This window comes from Delphinus delphis, chromosome 2 (genome assembly GCF_949987515.2).
Source record: "Delphinus delphis chromosome 2, mDelDel1.2, whole genome shotgun sequence".
In the NCBI taxonomy this organism is placed as follows: Eukaryota; Metazoa; Chordata; class Mammalia; order Artiodactyla; family Delphinidae; genus Delphinus; species Delphinus delphis.
Window position 1 is genome coordinate 157,878,979 of NC_082684.1, and position 27,908 is coordinate 157,906,886.

A 27,908-nucleotide genomic window follows, 5' to 3' on the forward strand; every position below is an offset into this window, starting at 1 on the left:
CAATTACCACTGTTACCAAAATTACTGTTTTTAAAAGACTGAAGTCCTCTATTGGAGAACGATCACGTCAGAAAGCTGTGGGGAAGAAAAACCCACATGACCAGCACTATTAGGGAGAACAAAAGGCAAGCATTATTTAAACCCAGGTACTTAAATGCTCCCATGCCTCCATTCCTTGGTGGGAAGTCACCATTCCTGAAAGCCTGTCATACTTTTTAAGTTTTCAAAGAGCTGTCAGCAATATTCCAAGGGTGGGAGGTAAGCGCTGCTGAGTGTGGCAGGCGGGTCAGGCAGAGTGATGGCTGTTGCCTTTTCTCCTCCTGACAAGGTAGCATCCTGGGGCTTCTCGTTCTGGAGCAAGGAGTGGATGGACCGCTGCGGGGGTCTGAGATTCCGCACTCAGACTACAAAATTACAGGTGCACGAAGAAATGATAACAGGCAGGGCTGGCTGCCCTACAGGGGTAGGGGATGCTGGAAGGTAGTCTGGAGTCCATCTGGGTAACCTTTGTGCTCATGGCCTGATGCTAGAAAAATCTGATCGGGGGTTTGATGTTGGTGGGGACGCTCTCAAATGATGAGGGGAAGGACTGTGATTTTTTTTTTAATTTTCAGTGTGCTGTATATGGGTATTTTTTGTAAAGTACCCTAAAAATTAATGACTCGAACATGAAATACCAAGCAAAGAAATACAAAATATAAGCCCCACTACTTTGGTATTAGGTTCAACAGACATAAAAATTAATCTGTCCAACTGCCAGAAAACTTTCTAAAAGCTTACTCTCAATTTCCGTACTTACCCCACTGGGGACCATCAGGCCAAAGGCTGCCCTCCAAGTAGCTCTGATCTAGGACAGTGTATCCCAAAGTTGTTGCTGGAAAACGAAGTCACCCAACGTGATCATGGGAACATGGTTCCGATGGTCACATAAGAGGTGAAAATGCTACCTGTCATTCTGGACATTCACAAGGCGTGGTGGCGTATTAAAGGCTCCGAGAAATCCTGTTTCAAAAAAGGGAAAAAACTACTTTTATTGAGCCTAGTTTTCCAAATTTATTTGCTCACTTTCTCTTTGTCTCCTTTTTAAGTTTGTTTACTTATGGATTTATTTTTGCATCATACGTACAACATTTGCCAAATTACATTCCACCATCACACGCTACGAGATGCGGGTCTGGGGTTTGCCCCCATGGGAATCTGCCCAGCCTGAGACACTGAGAAGTTAGTCATAATGCTGGACCCCAAAGTGGAAAGTACCCCAGCCTCGGCGAACCTTTGCCAGCCAGTCGGCCCCGCGGTGGTAATGCCTGGACCCAGTTGTAGACGGCGCCAAATGGTCCAAGGAATTGCTTCCGGTGAAACTCAGGTTCCTCTTTAATTGTTTAGCTGCAGCAACAGACAAGAGCTCCAGCTATTGGCACTACTCCATTTTGGCAACTGCCTCACACATTGAGACACGGTGGCCTTTAGCGGAAGTCTGTGCGTGGAATAAACTCAATCAAGTGTAAGGAGACTACAGGTTATCCTGGGAACTCCAGGGTACCAGCTATAGTAACACTGTTTATCCTTCCCCGGGCTCACTCAAGCTAGGCCCAGAATGGGCTTTCCTAATTAGCTGGCATCAGCCAACCATCCCATAGTGCAATCAATGTCCTTGCAGGAGGCTTTCAAACACCTCTTGGAAGTAGATTTGAATTCACTAAGACTCCCAATTCCCCTCTAACAAAACAATTACCTAGAGTTCGATTTCCGCACATAGAACCCCAAGTGCCTTCACACTGGGGTCAGTAGCACGAGAGGTCTGGTTTTGCCAGAACTGGTGTCACTACTGGCTTTAATAGTCATGGAGGCAGCTGGCTGATCTAGTTGGTCCAGAATATTGCTCTCTCTCAAAGACTTGGAAGTTTCTGCTGTCGCGTCAAATCAAAAGCACAGCAAAGTCAAGGTCACTTTCTTACCTACCACTCAGTCTCCTTACTGTTTCCTGCCTTACTGTTTCCTTGCCTTATGTCTCCTAGCTCTATTTTGTATCCCTGTGACATGAACTACTTTACAATGTACTCTGATATATACCATCCTGAGTCACAGAAAAAAAGTATTTCCAGGCCTGGGGGTTTTCCTGGTAATGACATCGACACAGTATTTAGTCTCAGAAAACGTAGCCACCTGCCTGCACGTCACATCATCCCTCACACGTCCGACATTAATCGCCAACCACCGCAGGCACCGAGAAACTTTCCACTGAACGCCTCTTGTATAATAGGAGGGTATAATTATGAGGTCCCCAGACCATGTCACAGGCTTCTGTGTGGTTATAAATCACGCCAGCAAATCCTTGGATTTACCTCCCAGAAAAAGGTGGAGTCTACTTCATGTCCCGTGAACAAGGGCCAACTGTGGGCACTAGCTTCTGACAATCAGACTGCAGCAAAGAGGAGGCTGTCTGTCCCCCGAGCTCCCTCCTGGTTGTTTCTCTCTCTGGGGACACGTGGCTTTGGAACCCTGAGGTGTCACATAGGAAGTATCACTGTCGTGAAGACACCATGCTGGAAAGACCCTGAGTGGAGACCCCAGAGAGAGAAATGCCGGAGGACAGGGAACTCCACCTACTCCAGCTCAGGCGCCACACGTGGGAGGGAAGAGCCTCTGAGACGTCGCTGGCTGCTCCTGAATCGTGAGAGATCACAAATCACCACGGCTGTTATAAGTCACTCAGTTTGGGGTGATCTGTTACTCAGCAAGGAGGTAGCTAACATCTCAAATGGCTTACAGTTAGAGCTCTTCCCACTTCTCTTTTTTTCAGCACACACTACTGACCTCCTTAGGACTGACTCTCCCAGCTGGCAAGACTCTCCCAGCTGGTAAGGCTCCCAGCTAGTAAGACTCTCCCAGCTGGTAAGACTCTCCCAGCTGGTAAGACTCTCCCAGCTAGAAAGACTGTCCCAGCTAGTAAGGCTCTCTCAGCAGGTAAGACTTTCCCAGCTGGCAAGACTCTCCCAGCTGGTAAGGCTCTCCCAACTAGTAAGACTGAACCAGGTAGTAGGACTCTCCCAGCTAGTAGGACTCTCCCAGCTGGTAAGACTCTCCCAGCTGGTAAGACTCTCCCAGCTGGTAAGACTCTCCCAGCCAGAAAGACTGTCCCAGCTAGTAAGGCTCTCTCAGCAGGTAAGACTTTCCCAGCTGGCAAGACTCTCCCAGCTGGTAAGGCTCTCCCAGCTAGTAAGACTGAACCAGGTAGTAGGACTCTCCCAGCTAGTAGGACTCTCCCAGCTGGTAAGACTCTCCCAGCTGGTAAGGCTCTCCCAGCTGGTAAGGAACAACAAAGCACACCTGGTCTCACAGATTAGCTTGAACTGTCCCCCGCCCCACTGCCCCCGCCATCACTCACACCTTGCTTTACGCTGCTCACCTCAGATGCTGACTCATGTTTTCACGTTTCTATTTTTGATGCTTCTAGTTATGAAGTTGCTCACCTTGAACACTCCGTGCCCCTGGTTTTCAAGCTCACTCTCCCACGTACCCACCATGCACCCGGTAGATGGATGTACCCCATCCCTGGGTCCCGTTCCTTGGCTTCTCCCCTCACAGGCGAGGAACATGGTCAGTCCAGCCTGTGGCCGGCGCCTACAGGTTCCACAAGCTCACTCACTCACTCACTCACTCTGTGTTTACACGGCATCCATGAGGCTCCAGGAACAGAACAAAGCTGATAATCTCGCCGTGCAGCGGGACCAAGGAGAAGACTCACGTCTTCATTAACAGTGTGGCGAGCCAATACCAACCATGGCTGTGCACTTAAGACAGAACAATCAGACAGGAAAGATCTATGTTGCTGCTGCTGCTGCAGGAGGTCTTGTCAGGCTGTGAATGGGTACAGCTACCCGCTGTCTTATCTCTACGGTAAGAGTGCTGTTGTAAGGATGAGATGGGACCATATCTGTAAGATGCTTTGCCCAGTGCCTGACACATAGGAAGAGCTCAGCAAACGTAGGCTCTTCTTAGTCTCATTCCATATTATCTCAAGTTTAATATGCCCAATGCAGAGGCCCTCACATTCTCCCTGTTCTTCTCACATGTTCCCCATCCCAGTTCATGGTACATTATCCTTTGAGCTACTCAGCCGAAAAGAAACCCCAAACACCTGCCGTCATTCCGTCTCCTTTCCTTCACTCACGTCCCACATGCAACCCAATGGCAAGGATTTTTGGTTTTGTCTTTAAAATGCATTCAGAATCGACCACTTCTCACCCCTCACTGCTCTGCCCCTGTCCAAGTTCTCATCGCCACCCGCCTTTGTTCACAGCTGAGAGGTGCTAACTCCTCCGCCTGCTGCCACCCGCCCTCCGCACGCCCTGACCCACTCCTTAACCAGCAGCCAGGAGAAATCCTGCAGTAATTTCCCATCTTTCTAACGACCTTGTGATCTCATGATCTGGCCCCAGATCTTCTCTCTCGTCGACTTCTCGGCCCCTCACACACTCTTGGCTTCAGCTTCGCCAGCCCTCCTGTTCTTCCTCAAATACACCGGCCACTCCAGCCTCAGGACATTTGCACTCGCTATTCCTTCTGTCTGAAAGACTCTCCTCCAAAGACCTAAATGCCTGGCTCCCTCAGCTCCTTTCAGTCTATTCTCAAAGGTCAACTTTCCCAGGGGGGTCTTCGTTGACCATCCTGATTAATATCACAACCCCTCCCAGCACTCTACTCCTCTCCATGCTTTGTTTCCCCACCAGCTACCTCGCTTACGTGTTGGCTTTGCCTTGCTGTTTCCCCCACTGGAATGTGAGCCCCACGAGGCTGTGGGTTGTTGTTCACTGCTCTATTCCCAGTGCCCAGAAACAGTGCCCACTACACAGCAAACAGGCAGTAACTGTTCACCGAAGGGAGGGAGGGAAGGAAAAAGGGAAGGGGATACAGTGCACTACTTCTTTGCCTCCAACGACCTAGAAAAAAAAATCCAGGCTGATCAAGTGTGGAGCCTTGCTTGGGTTCTAAACTGGAAGGGAGAGTCCTTTGCACTTCCTCGGCAGGGAAGGGAAGTGCGGCAGCCCCTTGGATACCTGTCCCTTCATCTTTCATTTAGTGCCGGCACAGACGAGTCACCGTTAGTTCGTGGCCCCCACTGCTGCTGACCTTAGGCATCCTCCCCACTGTATATGGGGGAAGAGGTAACTTCTTTGGGTAAAAGTGTTTGCCCAAGGTGAAGAACAGAGAAGGGCTCGAGGTCAAGTCTTCTGGGAGGCCCCTTGGCCTTATGGAGGTCAGTGACAGGTCCCCAAGTTAATTCACTCCCATGCTCGCTCACAGAGGGGTAAACACGGATAGTGCACATTTCCTGGCTGGGTCAACAGCTTGACAGAATAGAAAGCGTGTTGAGCTGGGGGTCACGGGATATGGGCTTTAGTCCAGGCTCTGTTATCAACCAGGTCCAGAAGCTCCATGACCTGAAGGAGACCAGTCACAGCTGCCACAACCCCATGAAATAAGTCACTGCTCAACCTTCTCAGGAGGACACGTCCAGATGTCTCCATGAGGCCCCCAGCATGTTTGGGACAAGAGCCTTACAAGTAATTGGTGGGAGGGAAGCAGAACAGGACATTTGGTGGCGACACCCGTGCTTCATATGCAATAGCTTTTTCCTTCTTGACTTGTTTTCACTCATTCATTCAACAAATGCTTACTGAACATCCATCCAGGTAACAAAGGCACGTTTACAAAGGCTCTTACCTTCCGCGGGGACCTCATTTCCTGGGTCTCTGACTCCACTTTTTTCTTTCTCTCTGAGCTCTAACCCTCATGCCACTCCCTGGAGTGAAGCCTAGGACCTCTTGGGCAAGAAAGGTGTTCGCCCCCGTGCCAGATGGTCAACAAGAGTGTTCTCTTTGGGGAGGTGACAGGCCTCCAAAGGCCCAGCTGACGTCTGCTGCAGACTCCACAGTCTGTAACCCCACCACATGACAAATGGGTTGGGTGACCTGTCTCAGTGTGGACTTCAAAACATGCTTTAGAAGGAAGCGGGGGGTGAGGAGGCAGGAGAGCAGACACTAAAGACTTGCTGGAAACAAACGTGGCAGGAGCTCTGGGTTCTGCAGGGACGGGGCTGTCAGAGTTGCCATCAACCACATGGCAGGAGGCCCAGGCACAGCAGGTGGCAGAGACACAGCCTTAATCAATAGCTTCTGTAAGGAATTAGGTGGGTTATAACTTCCAACCTGCAGCTTGGCTTAGCTAAACTGCATTATCTTCCCTCTCCAGAGTAACATACACAGAAGTGAACGAGAGTGGGTGTCATCCACCCAAGACCTGCGGCTAAGCGGCCTGTTTGTAAACACAGTAGGAAGAAAAACGATGTGCTAAGGAGAACAAGTCCACAGGCACCTCCTCCGCTTGCTGGAAGCTGCTCCAGGAGATCCCCGAAGGCAGCATTTACCCTTTTCCCTCGAGAACTTGCTGAAGTGCCTTCTGGAGACGAGAAGGACCACCTCCAACAGCCAGATGAGAGCCTTCTGACGGTCTAGGCCTGTGAGATAACTGAGGTCTGCGAAGACGTGGAAAAGCAGACACCCCACTACCTCATGTATGCCCCTGAGCTCCCGAGGCAAACGGCTTGTGTTTACGCCAGGCGGCAGCCTCTGAGACCCTGGCGTGGGAGTGACGGAGCCTGGCAACCTGAGCTTCTCCCGGACGGCTCTCCAGGGACATCTGGTCTTTATCCTCGTCACTCACAGCGTGCTCCCCAGTCTAGCAGCATTGGCATCGCCCAGGAGCTTAAAAGGAATAGAGATCCTGGAACCCACGGAACCAAATCTGCATTTTAACAAGCTCCCCAGGCGATTTCCACACACATGGAAGTTTAGGAACCGGTGACCCTGGTAATGGATGGTACAGCCCAACCTCCAGTTGAAACTCACCCTTTCCTCAAACGTTCTGCGTAACTTAGGACTGTAAGAAGAGTGAGGCCTCGGAAAACTCTAGGCCACTGGGTAGACTCATAACTGGGATCTGACACCTTTATTTAAATATAAATGTGACGTTGAGGATCTCAAGAGAAGTGATACCAGGTGGGAAGAGTCCTAGGTACGGGAGGGGGACAAAGCAACAGGAAGGGTGTGAGGGACATAAAGGCAAACCAGGCTTTGTAATTCTGCCGACAGCCCGGTGGGCGACTTCCTTCGTGGACTCCGTGGAAGATGGTGCCCCCACTGCAGGGCCAGGCACCATGGAGCCTGGAACACTGACTAAGCTACTGAAACCTGCCACCAGCGAAGCTGAGTCCTGCTGTACCTCTTTAGCGAGCCTCAGCCAGCAAAGCCCCTTCCTGACTTTTACGCCGACATCCAACTTCATGACTTCCAAACCCACCACGGCCTGAGTCAATTCTAGAGGCCCTGGGGCCCCAGAAAGCACACACGGGAAAACCCTGCTGAAAGGAAGTTCACAGTGTATGTCACAGGCAGCCTTGAAAGCGGGGCTGAATGATGGATGTTTCATCTGATGGCCTTTGGGAGCCACCGAAGGTTTTTAAAGCAGGAAAAGGACATAATCCAAGCTGGGCTTTAATGGTATGATTTGAGATTGTGTCTTTGAGTAGAATGTTACTGCAGGAATCCAGCAAGTGTTACTGAAGACTTCAACTAGGAAGTTTTGTTTTTTAATTGGATGTGTAGTGAACAAAATATGACTTTATTCTGATAAACACTTATGGGCACACAGCAGACATTCGGTAACGCTGTGGGATTCAGGGGCCTCATTACACAGGCCAGTCTACACAGTGATGCAGGGAAGACTTCGGATTTGTTGGACTTTCACCCATATTGCCATTTCTTGAATATCTGCACCAGGGTTGGTTGGTTGGTTGTTCAGGTAACTAGGCTTTATCCTCCTCTCGCTCTCCGGCTGAGCGAGGGCTGTCCGGCTGACGGCAGGGGTCACCGCAGTGCCCACCTTCCTCCTCTGGATTTGTGTCTTCAATCTGCTTTGGGGTGGATCAGCAGCAGGGACAGGTGAGGTCTGGTTCCTGCCCAGTCGTGAGACCTTGGGCAAGTTGTCCCCGGACAACTCTGGGCTTGTCTCTCCATCTGGAAACTGTTCATCACACGATGCAGGGAGCTTCAGGAATTGCCTGGCCTGAGTCCAATGGGTGTGGTCTGTCATCCAGAGAGTTTCCCCAAGAGCACAGCGCTCCAGCTCTACCACTCTACATGTAGGACATTAGTTGGTTAGTCAGCCCGGTTCCTTCGGGCCTCCTGTCCTCGGGTGAAGCTGCCAGGTGACTGGATTCTGGGTGGGTTAAGTTGTCCCTGCTTCCCTCCAACGCACTTCATCATAAAAGAACATCTGGTTTTCTTTGCATGGCTCTTAATTTCTTGTATCAGTTTCAATTAGGTTCTAGTTTTCCCTGCTTCTCTCAGCTTATCTCAGGCCTAACTCAGATCCCAGTGTTTTTTTTGTTTTTGTTTTTGTTTTTTTAGGCACTGTACAGATATCCCTTCTCGGGACTCGATTAAACTCACACACTCCATCTGGTGTTACAAGAGCTGTTTCAAGCCTGGATTCCTTCTCTGAAGTTATCTGCCAACAACCCATCCATAAATTAATAGTTACGGTATGTTTATTAGTTTCCAGACTTCTAACAGTATACTGATTCTGGGCAGAAGCTTAGCATCTGGTTTAGCTAAAGAACTTAATTTTCTACAAACCACGCAATCTAATTTTATCATCTGGTACTCAAACACGAAGTCAGTGGCCTTTAAATGCTGATGTGTGCACCACGGCCGAGCCACTTATCGAGTTTCCACCAGTCTGCCATGACAATGTGGGTGTTTAAAAAAAGAAAGAAAATAAAGGTCAATATAGTGGATTTTTAAAAAGGCTAACTACATTCAGTTTAATGGACTGTCCATTTTTCTGATTTATGCTCTTACTTTCTTCTTTTTCACCTGTGTAACAATATTCTTTAAAATATTTTCCTTTTGGGACTTCCCTGGTGGCGCAGTGATGAGACTTCTTGCTCCCAACACAGGAACTAGATCCCACATGCATGCCGCAACTAAGAGCTCGCATGCCACAACTAAGGAACCCACCTGCCACAACTAAGACCCAGCACAACCAAAACAAATATTTTTTAAAATGTTTAAGATATTTTCCTTTTAATAAACACATTTGATAAAATAAAAATGGACAATTCTATGTACCTCAAACTTTGTAGAATATTTTCCTGATCCATGAACTCCAAAAGATAGGCTACCCCAGGCGAATGGAACATCCAGTGATTTTAAAAAGATGGGCCAAGTCCAGGTTTAAAACCTCCTCACCTCTTTCTGGAATCAATAAACACCCACCATTGTTTCTGATGGGGCCAGCGGGGAAGAGAAGACAGTTTCCGACACAGGCTTTGAAACAGAAGCAAATCCAACATCGACTTACTCAGCCGGAAGAGACTAGCAGGGATTGGACTCCCCCTTGTTTCAAGGCCTTCATATTTCTGAGTTACCTGCCTTTCAAAAAACTATTATTGCTTTTCAAACTGTCACTCACTGGGCATCACTTGGCCTTTAGCTTCGATGTGAAAATAAACAAGTGCCCTTTCACCCCAGGCCACACCAGCCTCAGACAATCAGGGTGTGGCTTCCAGTAGTGCTCTGGGCTCGGGGCTCCTGGCCTGTGAGCACCTGCTGCTTTTCAGGGCTGCTCCAGGGACCTCTTTGATTTCCTGCCCCTTCTTCTTCCGCCAACTCCCCAGCTGAAAGAACAGGAAGGGAAGGAGCAGGACTGTTTAAGGGGAGGGCTTGGCAGTTTGAGGGCCTCTCCATGGAGGATGGACACTTGCTGAGTTCCATTGCAAGCCCTGTCAGTCTCATTCTTGGCTAAAGCCTTTAAACGGTGACCCAAGCGGGAGGTATCTGCCCGGCCTCCCTCTCACCTCTTATCCCTACCGACCTGGGACATGCCCCCATCTTTAGGGGTCTTTACCCCTCTTCATCACCCTGTCTTACTTCAACGTGGCTCATTCTTACGTCCCAGGTGCCTGCCCATCAGTTCTAAAACCTTCTTCAGAGTCTGTCTGTCCTTAAGGCTTCGAAGCTTGTGTACATAGAACTTCCCTGGCCCTCCCAAACCTATGGTGAGTGACCCCCGACCCCACCCGATACATGACCTTCAACACCACAATGCTGTCTGCTTCAAGGCTGGCCTGATGGGGAGGCAGAAGCTGGAAAGTCAACCAAGGGCTACGTGAATACTGTTTGTAGCTTTGTTCACTGAGCAATAAATCAGACATCTTCCCATGTCAGTACATATCAGGCCATCTCCGTATTTTTAAAGGGTGAACAGTGTTAGCGTCCTTTTATATGGTTACACTCTAATTTAACCTATCCTCTGTTGATGGACATTCAGGCTATCTCCAGTTCTTCTTTATTACAAACAATGGTGAAACAAACATCCCTTTACATCCACATGCATTTCTGCTCTTGGAAGTGGTGCTGCTGTATGGATAACACAGCATGGGAAGTGGCACATTTGGGATGCATTTTCCTCCCACCAGCAGGGCACAGACATCCTTTTGGCCAACTGTTTGTCAATCATTGCTTCAATTTCAGTTCCTCTAGTTAGTGGAGATGGAGGATATGTTTAATCGCTTTGTACTTATCTGTACATTTTCTTTTACTATGCTTTGCCCATATTCCACTTGGGGGTACTTTGTAAGTCTCAAGGCGAAAAACAAGCCCTTTAAATATAAATGATATTAGCCCTTTCCCTATACAAACATTTCTATTCATCATTTAACATTTATGGAGCATCTCTGTCCCAGGCACTGTATTACACGTACATTACCTCAGTACATCTTCAGAGCGACCCTGCAGGGAAGGTCTCATTTTCTCTATTTTACTCAAGAGGCTGAGGTCCAGCAGGGTTAGTGGAAAAGCTAAGACTCATCTCCAAGTTTGCTGCAAGCCTGAGTTCTTTCCACACACCATTCAAACCCTCTAGATAGACATGCCCTCACATGATTTTAAGGTGTCTCCTGATAGTAACAGAAGAATGACGTGGGAGCTAGAACAATAAAGACGTAGAGGTGGAAAGGGAAGGACGTCTCCTTTCTTCATGGTCCAAACACTTTGCTTGTTACGAGAGGCAGGTCATTCATGGCTTCTCAACCAAGATTTCAAGCCCAAGGCTCTGGCTTCTTGCAGTTTATTCCTATACAATTGCATCACATGGTTCAGTTCTGAGGCTCAGGTTATAGAATCATGAAATATTGGACTGTGTGTTTAATTTTTTAAAAAAATCCTAATTCCTAGGCCCCAGCCAGGGAGATTCTGACTTATTGGTCTCGGGGGGACTGAGCATCAGTATTTCTGGCAGCTTCTCGAGTGACTCTCGTTCACAGCGCTGGTTGAGACCCGCTGTCCGAGGTCATCTCCACCACCCTGTCTAGCTCGAACACTCACGTTTTAGAGCTGAGAAAGTGAAGCCCAGAAAGGGAACGTGACTTGCCCAAGCTCACCTGCTGACAAGTGGCAAGCTCAGGCTGCAGCGCAGGTGTGAGGGCCTCCAGTCTACTCCAGCAAACTGCAGACGGCCAGGGCCGTCGTCATCCGCCTTTCCAAAGGTGGTCCTGCGAAGGTATTATTCGTGGGTACAGACACGGTTGATAATGTACGACTGCCTTCACGTTAGCAACTTGCACTGTCTGTGCCATATTTGCTACTCTGCGTCCTCTGCTCCCAGGCTGTCCTGCGAGGGCCCCTCATCTCCCACGGCCATGAGCCGGTTTCCTCGGCCCATTACCGCACCGACTTCGCTGCCCGTACAATTCAAGCCGCATCATTTCTCACAAGCATCACCTTCGTGCTTGTCGTTATCACAGGGGCCCGAGCGCACTGGGTCCTCCTCCCTCCTGGTCCCTGCCACAGATGTGGGTCTTCATTTATGCTGGTAACAAAGAATGCCAGCCTTCCCCACACGACCGTCCACTCCGTAACGCCAGGGACCATCTGGTCTTTGCTCACCACTGTTTTCCTAGCACCCGACATGGTACCTGCACAAAGCAGACAAAGACACCTGGGGTCGGGGCACCCTCCCCTTAGCGTCTGAGGCAGAGCCCTTTTCAAACTCTCCTTCCGACCCCCAGAGTTTGCAGATCAGAGAACCCAGGCCTGGGGAGGCCCAGTGACCTGCCTGGAGCCACACCAGGGATCTTGGCAGAGCTGACAGCCGCATTCAAGCCTGGGCTTTCTGGGAGCCACGGTTCATCGCTGATTTGTGCTTAGCTTTCAGAGCAGTGAGCCTCTCCACCATCCGCGCACGGCGACTTCTAGATCACACCTCCTTAGTGCGCTGCACATGGCAGCAAAACTCAGAGAACTGCTCTCCAGAGTCAAGGATGCCCCTGGCAGGATACGAGAGCTTTCCTGACGCAGCCTGCTTTATCTTCAGATTATGCTGATTTTCCTCCAAATTAAAGTGGAGAGTCTGAACTACAGAAAGGTCAATCATTGGTGCTTTAATCCCCATGAATACAGAACGTAACAAACTGGAATAAAACCACAGGCTGGCTGGTAGAGGTCCCTGAGTGGTTGAATGGTCAGAACTACCCTCTAACTGGCATTATTTCCCCATGTAAATCCACCCCTCCCAGCCCCTCCCTCCACCCACCCTTCTCTGGAGAGACCGGCATCGCCGCCCATGGGTGCCAACCTGGCCGTGGCTCTAGGAGAGACAGCAGATGACGGCACCGACCCCCAAACTGTCAAACCCCAATTGTTTCTTCAGTCAAGGCAATGGGCCTTTCTGCTGCACTGAGGCCGCCGACCATTTCCTCCTTCCTGGGACCCCTGCCCCCCTAGCCAGGGCCCCTCCTCTCCCATCGCCCTGTGCCGTCCCTCCCCCCACGTGTCGTGTCGTGTCGTGTGTGCCTCTGCGCTGCTCACGAGACTCTCAGCTCCATGAAGTCAGGGTCCACACCCTCCTGGTCTCTAAGGCCCAGCTCCGTGGGGCCGTGTGGCAACAGGTAACATTCCACGTTACTACCGCGTGATGACGCTACGCTGGATACTTCGCACAAGTCAACTCATTTAATCCTCACAACTCCATGAAATAAGCGCTACAATCTCCATGCTACAAGAGGAGGAAATGGATCACATCAGGTCCCCGAGGACACGGATGCTGTCGTCCTGCTACTTCACGATTTCCCAGAATCAACAACAGTGGCCTCCGTGGATGTCGACTTCAAACTCGAGTCAGTCTGACTCCGAAGCTCCGTCTTCAATCACCGGGCACGTGGGTACTGCGGAACCAGTCCAGGACTGCCTCTCTGAGTGCTTCACACCTTCTTCCCTGGGGCACCTCTTAACTGTCAGTGACCCCCCAGGCTCTCCCGTCCTCAGCTCATCTTTTCCCGAGGCAGGTGCTCTCCTATGACTTGATCCTTACATGCCAGCAAGTCCAAATCTCCCTGGAATTCCCGGCTGCCCATCAGACAGCACAATCTGTCCGTCCCCTATTCCTCAGATTCTACACGTTTCCTCACCAAGCCTCCACCTGCTCCGTCTCCTGAATTCTTTTCATCAGATTGTGACCCCACTATCCACACCACCGCCCAACCTGGGAACTGAAGAAATCAACCTTGAGCCTCCTCTCCCCTCAACAGTACAGAATGATGTGTAAGCACACAGGCTCTCAAGAACACAATTCTATTCACAAGAGCAAGGAAAATAAAACACTTAGGAATACCTTTAACAAAATAAGTGTTAAGGCTAAAGCTACAAAACCTTGCTGAAATTAAAGATCAAAATGAATGAAAAATAAATTAAAAACCAAATGAAAAATAAATTAAAACTCAAAATTAAAGGGCTTCCCTGGTGGTGCAGTGGTTGAGAGTCCACCTGCCGATGCAGGGGACACGGGTTCGTGCCGCGGTCCGGGAAGATCCCACATGCCGCGGAGCGGCTGCGCCCGTGAGCCATGGCCGCGGAGCCTGCGCGTCCGGAGCCTGTGCTCCGCAACGGGAGAGGCCGCAACAGTGAGAGGCCCGCGTACCGCAAAAAAAAAATAAAATAAAAAATAAAAATCAAAATTAAAGATCAAAATAAATAGTCTATGTTTATGGATCAAAAGACCCAACATTTTAAGATTCCCAAGTTGATCTATAGATTCAACAGGTTGCTGTTTTGGTCTGGTTTGGTTTTTGAAGAAACTAATGAGTTGATCCTAAAATTTATATAGAAATGCAAAGGACCCCAAATAGCCAAAACAACTTGAAAAAGAACAAAGTTGGAGGATGTACACTTCCTGATTTCAAAACTTAAAATACTTATATATATGGTCAACTGATTTCTGTTAGAGGTGCCAAGGCAATTCAGTTGGGGAAAGCAGGCTTTTAAACACATGGTGCTGAGACCACTGAATACCCACGTAAACTTAGATCCTTACCTCACACCTTACACGGTAATAATTCAACACAGCTCACAGACCTAAGTGTAAGAGCTAAAACTATAACACTTCTGAAATCAAACATAGGAGAAAATCATTTGTGACCCTGGGTTAGGCAGAGAGATACAATACTAAAAGCATGATCCATAAAGAAAAAACCAGTAACTGAACTTCATTAAAATTAGAAACACTCACACTTCAAAAGACACCATTAAGAAACCGAAAAGACATGTCACAGACTGGGAGAAAATATTTGCAAATATGTCTTATAAAGGACTTGTATCCAGAGTATTTTAAGAACACTTACTTTTCAAAAATAAAACCCAATTAAACAAGTGAGCAAAAGATCTGAATAGACATTTCACCAAAGAATATACATGAATGATTCATAAAAAGATGAAAAGACGCTCAACATCATTTAGCCATTCGAGAAATGCAAATCAAAGCCACAATGAGATATCACTTCACACTCACTAGAACGGCTATAACCAAAAAATATAAAACAACAAGTATTGGTGAGGATGTGGAGAAATCAGAACCCTCAAACATTGCTGGTGGGAACGTAAATGGCACAGACACTTTGGAAGAGTGTGGGAGTTTCTTAAAAAGTTAAACACAAGCTTATCATAAACACCAGCAATAGCACTGCTAAATACATATGCAAGGGAAGTGAAAACAAGGCCACACAAATACCTGTACACAAATGGTCACAGCACCATGTGAAAACAATCCAAATGTCTATCAACTGGTGACTGGATAAACAAAATGTGATGTAGCCATACAACAAAATACTGTTCAGCAATAAAAAAGTGGTTACTAATACATGGACGAACCTCAAAAACATTAGCCTAAGTACAAAAGAAGCCAGATGCAAAAATCCCACATATTATCTGATTCCATTTATACGAAATGTCCAGAAATGGGAAATCAAAGAGATATAAGGTGGATTAGTGGTTGCCTGAGGCTGGGGGTGGGAATGGATATTGCAAATGGGGACAAGAGATCTTTTTGAGGTGATGGAAAGGTTCTAAAATTGGTCTGTTGTGATGGTTGCACAAGTCTGTAAATTTACCAAAAAATCACTGACGTGTACACTAAAATGGGTGAATTTTATGGTAGGTAAGTTATACCTCCTTAAAACTGTTGGTGAGGGGGAGGGAAGCACAGGCCCTAGATTCAGATTCAAGTCCGGGGTCTCTTACCTACCGTGTCACCTGGGGTAAGTTACTTCAACTCTTCGTGCCTTGGTTTTCTCATCTGTAAACTGGGAATTAGGGTCGTACACACTTCAGAGAGTTATTCTGAGAATTAAGTGAGTTAATACAGGTAAAATGCTTAGCACAGTGCCAGATGCACAGCAGGCATTCAGTAATGTTAGCTACTTTTCTTAATTATTGTGGTTACACTCAACCAATTATCAAGTTTTGCCAATTTTACTTAGTAAATAGTTCTCAAGTTCATCACCTTTTCTTCGTAACTTCTTCCCTGGCATTGAGCTCTGGACCACCTACCTTGTAGACAGAACACCTGCTGCAATTGTCCTAACTTCCCCCAGGCCTGCACCCCTGCATCCGCCTCCACAGGCCACAAAAGGCCCTCCAGGACCCGGTCTCTGCAGACCCTCCCACCCCATCCCACACGCACACCAAAGCGAGAAACTTCCCCACACGCACCATGCAGTTGCTCGTTCCATCCCCTCTGTACAAACGCCCCCTTCCCCTCCCTTTAGTCCATCTACTCTGAGAACCCTCCACACAGGCCCTCCCTCACCCTCTTGAGTTGGGCCCTTCTGTGCCCATAATAGTCACCTGTGCACGTCCCGCCCCCAACACTGAATTGAGACACAGATTACAAAATGTGCCTCTTATCTTGACGTGTGAACCTAGCACAACCCCAAGGCAACTAGTACACTGTAGGTGCTTAATAAAATGCTGAGCGGTCAAGTGGACGACCAGGATATGCAGCATCTTCTCAGCTTCTCACATGGGGAAAACGCACTTGGGCTTCCTGACAGCTTAAGCCTCTTTTTAGCCTGTCACTTACGGAAAGTGACAGAGGTTGTCCAGGAAAATGGAAATCCTCGTAAGGCTCTACCTATTTGGAAGAACTACTGTAAGACGTAATGAGAGAAAGTACCGGGTCAGGCCACCTTCAGCTGAAGCCACTGCTACTTTCCACAACTGCTAGTAGTTCATAAGCATTTACAGAGATGGCTGGTAATGTTAGTCTTTCCAGTGGAAATTTTCTTAACTTACCTGAAATCAGTTTCTAATCTCTGAAACTGACCTGTTAAGAATTTTTGAGACAGCTCACAGTGGTAATACACAATCAATTTTTTAAAAAAATTTCCCCAGTTCTAACTAGCAGCAGGGGTCAAGATCCAGTCCTATGAAATCTAACATTTGTTCCTCTATTTTTCAGGGTTCTTATTGATAAAATGGTGGCAATTATGCTTAGATTTATGGAAACTGAAAATCCTTCTGAAAGTACAATTCATACATAAATGTTAAATGGAACCCTTTCTTCCTATTCTCAATACCTTAGGTCATTATAAAAGTAAAGTCTGACTTATTAAAACCATCTGGTCAGTAAGTGTTAATATCAATATTAGAAATGAAATTTAGGGCTTCCCTGGTGGTGCAGTGGTTGAGAGTCTGCCTGCCGATGCAGGGGACACGGGTTCGTGCCCCAGTCCAGGAAGATTCCACATGCCGCGGAGCGGCTAGGCCCGTGAGCCATGGCCACGGAGCCTGTGCCCCGCAATGGGAGAGGCCACAACAGTGAGAGGCCCGCATACCGCAAAAAAAAAAAAAGAAAAAAAAGAAATGAAATTTAAAATCCATTAAAGGACAATTAAAACAAAGAAACAGATTGCCAAAACCATAGTCTCAATTAACCCACAATCAAGTGCATACTAAAACAAAGGTGTGAATCTAAAAGATAACTGAGCAGGGACGAAGTGAGAGAGAGTGGCATGGACTTATATACACTACCAAATGTAAAATGGATAGCTGGTGGGAAACAGCCGCATAGCACAGGGAGATCAGCTGGTGCTTTGTGACCACCTAGAGGGGTGGGATAGGGAGGGTGGGAGGGAGATGCAAGAGGGAGAGGATATGGGGATGTATATGTATAGCTGATTCACTTTGTTATACAGCAGAAACTAACACACCACTGTAAAGCAATTATACTCCAATAAAGATGCTAATAAATAAATAAATAAAGATAACTGAGAATAGTATTTCCAGAAGATTAAGCTGTAGATCCTCTGTGAATAAATCCCTATTTGTGGAGATGGAATGCTTTTCTCTAATCATGAAAATGAAAAGAAAACGGATCTTAGCAAAGTACTGACTAGGCGTCATTTTTGTGCTTATAGTATAACGAGCCCTGAGGGAGAGATCTGAAATGACAACAAATATAAAACTCCATGTTAAAGTGACACTGAGTATGACATAAATTTTGTATAAGAATCTTCTTAAAATGAAAAAAAGTTCAAACAATCACATCACATCCTGTAAACAACCATTTTTCTTCTCCGGAAATGCCCCATTACCTGAATCTCTCTTCCTTCTTTTGAGAAACATTCTGTCATTGACAGTGAAGGGTATCGCGATCTATTACCCTAAAATATGCCACTGGGCAATAAAAACGATTTTTGAGCTGAAGGCATTTGAGTTTCTGATATCCCTTATCTGCCTAAAAGCAGAGCGCCACCCCCCCGCACCCCCAAAGAACACAACTCTCCTAAATCCCCTCCTGGGGCAACTCTATAACCTCCTCTTCTGGCGCCCCACCAGACCCCGTCACAGACGATCATGTCTCCCACCTGCTCTCTTAAGGCCCATTTATTTTCCAGAAAGTCACCTGCTTTTCCGTAAGTGCCCTTTCTCCCCCTTACCACCCTCACCCCTGCCTTGACTAGGTTGGGTGGAGAGACCCCAAGCTAACCCTCCCTTTGACTGACTGATAACCGGATACCACGTGAATGCAGGACGCACGTGTTAATGACCTTCCAGTTGCTTTTCTCCCGTTGGTCTGTCCTTTGTCAGTCCAATCTACAGGGCCTGGGTGGAGAACCTAGAGGGCAGAAGGAAGAAGAATTTTTTTCCTCCCCTGCAATACCAGGGTGTCTGATCTGACAGCTATGGCTATCTCCCAGCTCTCAAAGCTATTTTAAAAATCCTGTAAGCAACATAAGCACCTGAAAGAGTCGAAGTTTTAAAACCCTTTGAGACACTGGGTCTAAGTTTAACTTTTCAAACTAAATATTAAAATATAAAAACTATATCAAAGTGCTTACTGTGTTAGGCAAAACTGTTATGAAGAAAAGACTTAATAGTGGCAAAATAGTTACCCGTGTACATGTAGTTAAAGCAAAATCAGTCTCCGCACCATGAAGATCCTCACCAAATGTTTTTTATAAATATACTTCGCCTACTTTATGAATGTTATTTCATATTTTATCCTTATTTCACTATTTATGTTTTATTAAAAGATAAATTTGAAAGAGTAAAATTGTACGGTGGCAAAATGACTCTGAGTTATATTTTCCTACTTGAAAAACTAACAGATCTACATTTTCTAACGGGGAAGACTGAAAATAATACCTTATCACTATTAACAATGGCTGATTAAATCAAATAAAGGGCAGGTGATGCGGTTCTAAATACAGAACTACTGGAAATTAGTAAAACATATACAACTGTGATACATATAAAGTCATGTAGGCAAACGCTACGCAGTATCTGCTCAGTTAGAAAGGAACTAGCTTTAGAAAAATCAGAGATGCCATCTGAAAAAAGCACATAAAAGACACAAAACAAAATATACTTATTTAGCATGTTAAAAACAATCACATCAAAAGAAGTATACAGATAAAAAAGTCATAGGTGACATAAGAAAATAGTGTGTGTGCATATATTTTTTGCATATATATATATATATATATATATATATAAATCTACAGTATTTACCACTGTTGATATATATATATATTTTGGAACAGCTCTGATGCTGCTATCATAAACTAAATTGTACAGCTTGGTTTATTACAAGTCACAGAATCATGGTTTAAAATTGGAATTCACATCCCCAGCTACAATTTTATATACATTTATTTCTAAGCTTCCACATGATCTGAACCAGGAGCCTGGTGGATCGGAGTTTCCGTGCAGCGTTTGGCTGCTAATACACTGCATTTGTTTTGCCATTTAATAACATCATTACCAAGTTGATTAAAATTATATTAGGCTCATTATATACATAAAAACATTGTCACATTCACTAGCTAAACAAATGTTACTCTCATTTTAAAAGACATACTTCTGTACCTTGAAAGCTTAAAGCCCCAACTTGCAACAAGAAGAACCATCAATGTTAGGTTTTCTATTCCTTATTGTTCTAATAGGATCAAAGTAATGTTGAAAACAAGCTCTCCAGTGAAACCCAAAGGCATACTTCCTTAGAGTGCCCAAAACTTGGTCAGTGTTTTGGTCATTGTAGTGTAACAGATGATTTTGAAAGACATTGCTGATTTGTTACCATGAACCTGAATTTTTCACTGAAACAAACAACAAAAAAAAAAGACTTTTGAAAGTATGAAAGTCACGCTATTTAAAAAAAAACAACAAAAAACCCACCAAAATCTGAAGTTCCTAGTAATAATTAGGATCATTTTTTACAATTTTACACAGCGATAATTTAACGGCCTACGAGCAGCAATATTCACTGACTACATTCTTTAAAGAAGAGGGCCAGGAAAAGATCATGTAAATGCCACCCCGGGGCCCTTTGCGGGGAGACTCCACAGTAATTTAAGGGGCAGAAGTAAGAAGTAACCATATTGTTTATCTTGCTTTCAAATGAATGTAAAGGAATTTGTTCTGCTGCCCCGTGTGAGTGCTTGATGATCAGTAACTTGCAGCTTCTCCTGCTGGCATCCGCCGGAGGGCTGTGTGTACTTCCTGGGCATCTGGCAAGGAACACTCTGCTCTGAGCTTTGCGAGGGTCAGACCAGAAAAAAGGGCACAGACGCACGAAAGCTGATGTCTTGGTGAACACGGATACATTGCGTGCTGCACCTTTGGTCATAAAATTAAACTGCCCCGATTTTAAGCACCATTAAGTGGTTAGCCTTTCTCTCCAATGTCTTTAATCTTCAGATTGAAAACTGAATGAGCAATTGAACGAGAAAGCTGAGCATTCCGTGAGATGCTGAATTAAGCCAGGGCAAACCCTCAAGTCAGTTTAGGACCTGCGTTAAAAATATAAGGGGGGAAAAAAAACATGACCAAAAGACAAGGTAGGGAAAAGAAGTAGAATAAATTATTCCATGGATCTAGATGAAAAGTAGTTGTTTTTTTTTTTTAACATTTCTTTAGTTCTGTGTTCAAACGTGTATGCGTAGATGCATATAGTATCTATTAAAAGACACGTACACTACACATAGCCTTAAAATATCTATTCTACAGTTTTTCAGTGCTTTGTATCGTTACTCAAAATAGAATGGACTAACAGAGTACAAATATTCAGATTTTGGAGAAACTGTGCGTGCATCCCTAAATACTATTGCTATGTTTCCAGGTTAAATTCTTTTTAACAGGTTCAGTGATGATGCAAGTTAAAAGCTCATCTTAAGCAGCATCTAGGTGGGGATGAAATCACTTCCATATATTCTTATTACCGACATACATGAGAACTGTGCGAGTTGTTCACACTGTATAAAATACTGCTTTGGCAATTATCAACATAGCAATGTAGGTTTCATATGGTTTCTATTCTCTCGTCTGCAGCAAGTACAGATCAATTCTCACAGCAATACTGATTCCTGGATAGAGAGTCCATCCCGATTCCTGTAGTGATATACTGGGGGTGAGGGCCCTGAATACTGATACCCAGATGAACTGGCATCTTCCAGAGCTGGGGAAGTTCGATACCGCACCGGACTATCTACTGAAACTGCAGGGAGGGTGTGGTCCTGATAGGGGACGTGTTGAAAGGTGGGGTATTTGGGTAAACTGCTTAAGTGGCTACGGTTGGCATCACGAGTCCACGACTGTCCGTGCATCTCCGGTCTCAATGCGTAACCAACTTCCGACCATTTTCCGTTATTATCTGGCAAACATTCCACTGGAGGAAGGAGGAATTTCCCATTCTTTGGTGACCCTGAATTGCCCGAATATCCCGCAGCACCAATATCAACAGGGAGAACTTCTATTCGACTGGACGGCTGGACCAGAGGAGTTGCGCGGCTGTAAGATTTCTCTGGAGAAACATCAGTCGAAAGAGTAGAACCGTAAGGTCTCCGGGAAGGATTCACTGGTGTCCCGTGGGGAAACGGTGGAGACACAAAGCTGCTGTTAGCAGCAGGGATGCGCTTTGGAGAACTGCCCTGGTAAGTGGGGGGGTCACTGTAAGATGGGGGGTGTGCTGTCCCTCGATCCTCCCCGTCTAACTGGGATGGATATTTTGCATAACTCGGAGGCTGTAATTTAAATGTAAACGTGTTCGGGGCTCTGGATGGACTGGAGCTGGGCTCAGCGTGCCTCCTTGGGCTGTGAGGGTAGGCCGCGCCCCTGGGGCTCTGGGAGCGTGCCCTCTCCAGCGCCTGCTCCAGGGCCGCGCTGGCTCCATCCCCGGGTACGTTGTCATACTGCGAGGCTGTGGAGCCACGCTTCCCTTCGTCCGCATCCAGAACCTTCACCTTCTGCCTGACGCTGGGGGCCCACGGATCAGCGGAACCGGGGACGGTGACTCTCGGCGTGGGGTGTGCAGCCCGACTTCGGCCTTCAATGGCATACTTGGCGGTTTTCTCAATAGCTGAGATATCTGACGGCTTATTCCATTTGGGCACAAACTCCTTCCTGATGTGTGAAGTGGCGTTGCTATTCTGGTTAGCGGTTGCGTGGTTATACTGCCTGGAATTGTCCTGTGGACCCGATGGAAGTCTCCTTTGAAAATCCACCTCATCTTTAAGCTTTTTAGTCTCCTCGTCCACCGACTTCCGCCGCAGCTGCCGCGCCCTCTCGGGGGTACCTGTTCTACTTTGATGGGGAGGGGAATGCTCGTGGGCTTTGTAAGGTGACGAGCCGCTCTCTCTCCTGCCGTCCAGATGCGGACTTGACCTGCCCACACTTCTCTGTCCGTTGCTCAGGTGACTGACGCCAGCTGATTGAGATTCAGGGGGAAGTTGTCCCAAAGGTTTCTTTGGAAATTCATCCTCTTTACCTAAAGGGAAAGATCAATTCATAACTGACATACATGCATGAATAAATGGTATCAAATATAAGAACTATATCATGAATAACTGCTTACTTTTCATGTGTGCACTCAAGCACATGCACATACATACAGACACACAGAATTTTAGTGGCTTAGGAGAAGCATGTTTTAGAGAGATTCATACTAAGGCATACCAAAACTCAGTCTTATGCAATGTGCAGATGGGAAAATTTTATAACCTTATGAGTAAGGATCATACAATCATGTAACATATGATTCTTATATTTTGTTAAGATAGTTACCTGCTTTACCGTGAATGAGAAGCTGATATTCTCATTTCTATCCCTAAAACAATCCTGCAGGTCAGTAGTTCAGTGTCTCACCGTTACATTCCTTCCACTTAAGCATACCTCAACTAAAACAGTTCTGGAATGTCAGTAAAATGGTTCCTAACAACCTCAAGCCAGTCTGCCAAGTTTAAAAGTTAACTGATGACCAACTGTGGTCTCCAGTTATCCCCAGAAAGCTTATTATTATTCTCTCAAGTACCTTCCACCATATACAAAGAGACGGCATTCTCTATTTCCAAATTACTACTCTAAGAGGGTCCTGCTTTAAATGCAAAAAAAAGGGAAAAAGAATAAAAAAGAAAATCATATTAGATACTTTTGGTTTTACATTTTAAATAACTAACATGGGAAAATTAATGAGGACTTAAAGGAACATGCAATAACTTGGGCATTTTGTAAACAGTGTTTAAAATGATCCACAATATGGACTCCACTAAATACCATCCTGAAAAAAAACAACAGACTCCACTTGTAAAAATTCCAAGGTTTAAGACATATGTTTTTTATGTCTTCTATTACTACAAAACCGTATATTCTCACTTAAAAATAAGTCATTGCACTCTTCAAATGCTCCGCCACCCACCCACCTAACAAATGTTTCCTGAGGAAAGCCATGAGTCCACCAGCTGTGAGCAGGCGGACGCCACCTCATTTTTATGTAGCTTACGGTCTAGGTGATGATAATTGTATTATTTACCCACATACCATAATTTTCTTTAAGATGTTAAAATAATTCAATGAGCTTTTCTTTGGGAGGGGAGGGAGTAGAGAATGATGGCAATGCGATATCCTTTAAATAGTTAAGCTACCAGAATAAGAATTATTGAGCTAAAGATACTTTATGCTTTTCTGATTCAGTGGTCTTGGCATAATCAACATGGTTCTTGCATCTTTCTATAATAAAGACGTTTTATGATATATGGACAGACTATTTTAAGCGATAACCCAAACTTGAAAATGCTTGTCATTGAGAAAAGCTTTGTTTATGAATGTTGCATGTAAAATAGTCTGGAGCATTCCAGTTCAGCCTGACTAGCCTCATATGAAATATCTGGAATTGAGGTGAGAAAGTTGACGCAAATGCAGCCCTAGTCCAGAATATTCACAAGTAGTCATTCAGCCTATCAGGTTAAAAACGAACAATAAGGGGCTTCCCTGGTGGCGCAGTGGTTGAGAGTCCGCCTGCCGGTGCGGGGGACGCGGGTTCGTGCCCCGGTCCGGGAGGATCCCGCATGCCACGGAGCGGCTGGGCCCATGGGCCATGGCCACTTGGCCTGCGCGTCCGGAGCCTGTGCTCCACGGCAGGGGAGGCCACGGCAGTGAGAGGCCCGCATACCGCAAAAAAACAAAAAAACGAACAATAAAAATAAAATTAAAATCTATCTGGTGTCCCCCAAGTTTTTATCAGCTCTACAAGTAGCTATCCATTTAGTCCCAAGGAAACATATGAATTCCTTCTTTCCTGTAAGAAAATAACCGCAACAAACACAAATTATCTGGAAGATATGATAGAAAAACCGAATGCAGGAATTTTCTCTTTGCCTCCACTCTGACAACTCTCTAAGCGCACAACAGAGTAACTGGACTGGCCGATTGATATTCCATCAGATAATAACATCAGCCTTTTCAGGTTGGTGTGTAGGAAACCTGATGGAAAACATAACCATTAAAAAGAAAAGGAAAACAGTGGCTCCTGGAGAGAGTGCTAATTCATGCCTGCAAGACGCACGTTACAGGGACAGACAGATCAGCTGTAGAGATCCTCACGCTGAGCCCTCCAAGCCGTCCCACGTCCCCACCACTCGATGGCTCCCGGCAGCCTGCAGAGAGCCGCCAACACTCTACTTCCCATGAAATCATTCTAAATGTTTCTAAAAATTCTCCACAGCGGTATTAAAAAAACAAAAAAGGAAGAACAGATTTCAAGCTGCCCGGCTGCTGCAGGTTGCACGCCTTCTCCCTAGAACACCGTCAATCAGCGGAAGCCTCACCTGCTTCTCTCGGCCCAGACCCTGCGTTGGGGTTTCAGTCTTTATCAATTCACAAGTCACGAAAACAGTTGCTTGAAATTAGGTTTTTCGAGGGTTAGCTATCTGCTATGGTTTGAATGTCTGTGTCCCCCTAAAATCCATGTTGAAACTCCCCAGCGTCACCTCCATGTAATGGTGTTTAGAGATGGGGTTTGGGAGGTAATCAGGTCACAGCGTGCAGTCTCGTGATGGAATTAGTGCTCACACCCTTTCCACAGTGGAGTAACGGACGGGGCCACCAAGAGAGCAGGGGTCTCCTGGGTTTTTCCTCCCCCCCCACCTCAGGGACTGCAGCCACGGGTCCCTCTGAGTTGTGGTCGACAGTGGGGTGAGGAGTGGCCCTGGCAGAGCAGGAGGAATGCCCAGCTGGAGAGGCAGTAGTCAGACAGGGGGTTCCGGACCCTGCGCGGGCAACCCACCTCCTTCTGCTGTCACGCCTGCCCAAATACACCAGAGGGGGTGACATTGACGAGGGAAGGAAAGGCCGGTACCTGATTAATGTGAGTGACGTGCTGGGCAGGGCCTGGCACGTGTAGCCCTGGGACAGAGCCACACACCCTGTGTCCTCTGAGGTGGATGGGGCACCAGAGCAGGGGGTGAGTCACCAGAGAATAGATGTTTGCTTTTTCTCTTCCTCAGCAATGTCTGTGTCTAAAAACCACCTCCTGGTTATGAGCTGAATTGTGCCCCCTCAGAATACCTATGTTGAAGCCCTAACACCCCGAACCTCAGAAGGTGACTGCATTTGGAGATAAGGCCTTTACAGAGGGGACTAAGGTTAAATGAGGTCAGCGGAGTGGGCCTCTCATCCAACGTGACAGGTGACAGTATAAGAAGAGGCGATGTGGACAGAGAAACACACAGAGGGAGGACCACATGAAGACACAGTGAGAAGGTAGCAACTAAAGCCAAGCGGAGAAGAAACCAACCCTGCCCTCACCTTGATCTTGGACTTCCAGCCTCCAGAATCATGAGAAAATCAATTCTGTTGTTTGAGCCACTGTCTGTGGCGCTTTTGTTGTAGCAGCGCGCACGGACTAAGACACTACCCTTCAGTCTACATCCTAAACCTCAAAACTGATTTGCTTTTACTAAACACAAATTTTATGGATTGCTTTTCCTGTTAGTGAAAAGTCACATATTTCACATATTATTTATGATCATCTGCTTTTATGGTTCTAGGACATTTTCAATGTCAACAATGTAATGAAACCAACTACAGTAATTAAAACTTATTTTAGGGGCTTCCCTGGTGGCGCAGTGGTTGGGAGTCCACCTGCTGATGCAGGGGACATGGGTTTGTGCTCCGGTCCGGGAAGATCCCATGTGCCGCGGAGCGGCTGGGCCCGTGAGCCATGGCCGCTGAGCCTGTGCGTCCGGAGCCTGTGCTCCACAACGGGAGAGGCCACAACAGTGAGAGGCCTGCGTACCGGAAAAAAAAAATTATTTTACAAAACCAGGTCAAAAAGATAACTGAACACAATAAGTGTGGAGGGTGGACACAGGCAGTAACAGACCCACAGGGGTAACTCGAGTTCCGTTACTTCACAGATTCTTGTGATTTCCTATGGAAACGCAGACATTCAGCTGTAGCTACTTACTGATGCTGATAAAGATAAAGGGCATCTTTGTAAGTGTGGTACCCAGAATTTAAGCAATATTCTAGGTTTGGAGTAACTGAAATGCAGTACAGTGGGGTTTAATAAGGGACTGATGCAATGGAAGAAATTTTTTAAGAACACTTTACAGTGGTGGTGGGAGAGAGAACGTGAGGGGGAAGAGGTACTAGGGGAGAAAACTGAACATCACGTCCTGTTCCTGTATTCTATTGTCCATAGACTTCCATCCTGAAATCCTTTGGATACATAAAAGGTCCGTATCAGTAAAGACTAATAGGACACAGGGTAAAAGGCAGGATTACAAAAATAAGGCACATATTTCTCAGGAGAAGGAATAAAAAAGTGAGAAGGAAGTAATGGACTGAGGTGGTAATTTCATGCCTGAAACAAAATGGAAAGGTACGTGTCATCCATACAAGGGAGTTTTAATTTTTCAATATAATGGGTAAGAAAAGTACTCACCTTACACTTAACACTACTTTATATTCAAGTCAATACACGAATTTCTCTAAGGAAGAGACATTAATATTCTAGGCATCTACACATTATATTAGAATTAAAAGAAAATTTTAGCATGTTCCATTTACTTAATGGTCAAGAGGCCAAAATCCACACCGGGAAAAAAAAAATCTGTGACTGTTCTAAAATATCAAAAAAGCAGCTTCTTAAAGTTCTTTCATGGTAGCCCATAATACATTTCCCTTTCACCTTAGCAGAAGATAGCCTACTTAAAGTGCAGTCTTACTTATTTTGCAGACCTTCCTATAGCATCTAAAATATTAACAGAATTACAGGTAAGGTTTTGACAAAATGTCCACTCATTCAAATGTAATTAATCTTATTAGAGTAACGATATACCATTCAAATAGTACCAAAACATAACGGTTATAAATACCCAAGATCTATGTAGCTATGAAACTAGATATAGCAGGGTTTGGAGAAAAAAAAAAAATCCAGTGCAGACAAAAGGACATTGCGTCTTAATTAATTTCTGAATGTCAATCTCTCACTAGGAACTAGGATTCTGTAAGAGGTGCATGGTGAATACCTCGACTGTACAAAGACATTTAGAGGATATGGCCTCTTTGCCCCCATAAAGATTATCAATAAGCATGGAAGAAAGGAAAGTAATTTGAAAAAGGCAGCAGACAAGGATATAAGAAGGAGCTCTCTAAAATGGAAGTGCTTAAGAAACCTAATTCCTCCCAATTTTAAGGACAGTAATGCAAGTTAGGCAAGGAGGCCTTGCTTGG

At 46.0% G+C, this 27,908-nt stretch overlaps 1 protein-coding gene across 3 annotated transcripts in view; it reads right to left on the reverse strand.

The window, feature by feature from the left end:
• Positions 1-18,736: 18,736 nt before the first annotated feature.
• The window catches only part of USP6NL (USP6 N-terminal like), a 143,795-nt gene continuing 134,623 nt past the window's right edge, over positions 18,737-27,908 (reverse strand). For all 3 annotated transcript variants that reach the window (XM_060006035.1, XM_060006036.1, XM_060006034.1), the window contains one exon: positions 18,737-22,662. In XM_060006035.1, the coding sequence (XP_059862018.1) occupies positions 21,245-22,662 (1,418 nt within the window). In that variant the 3' untranslated portion in view covers positions 18,737-21,244. The remainder of the gene's footprint in view (positions 22,663-27,908) is intronic.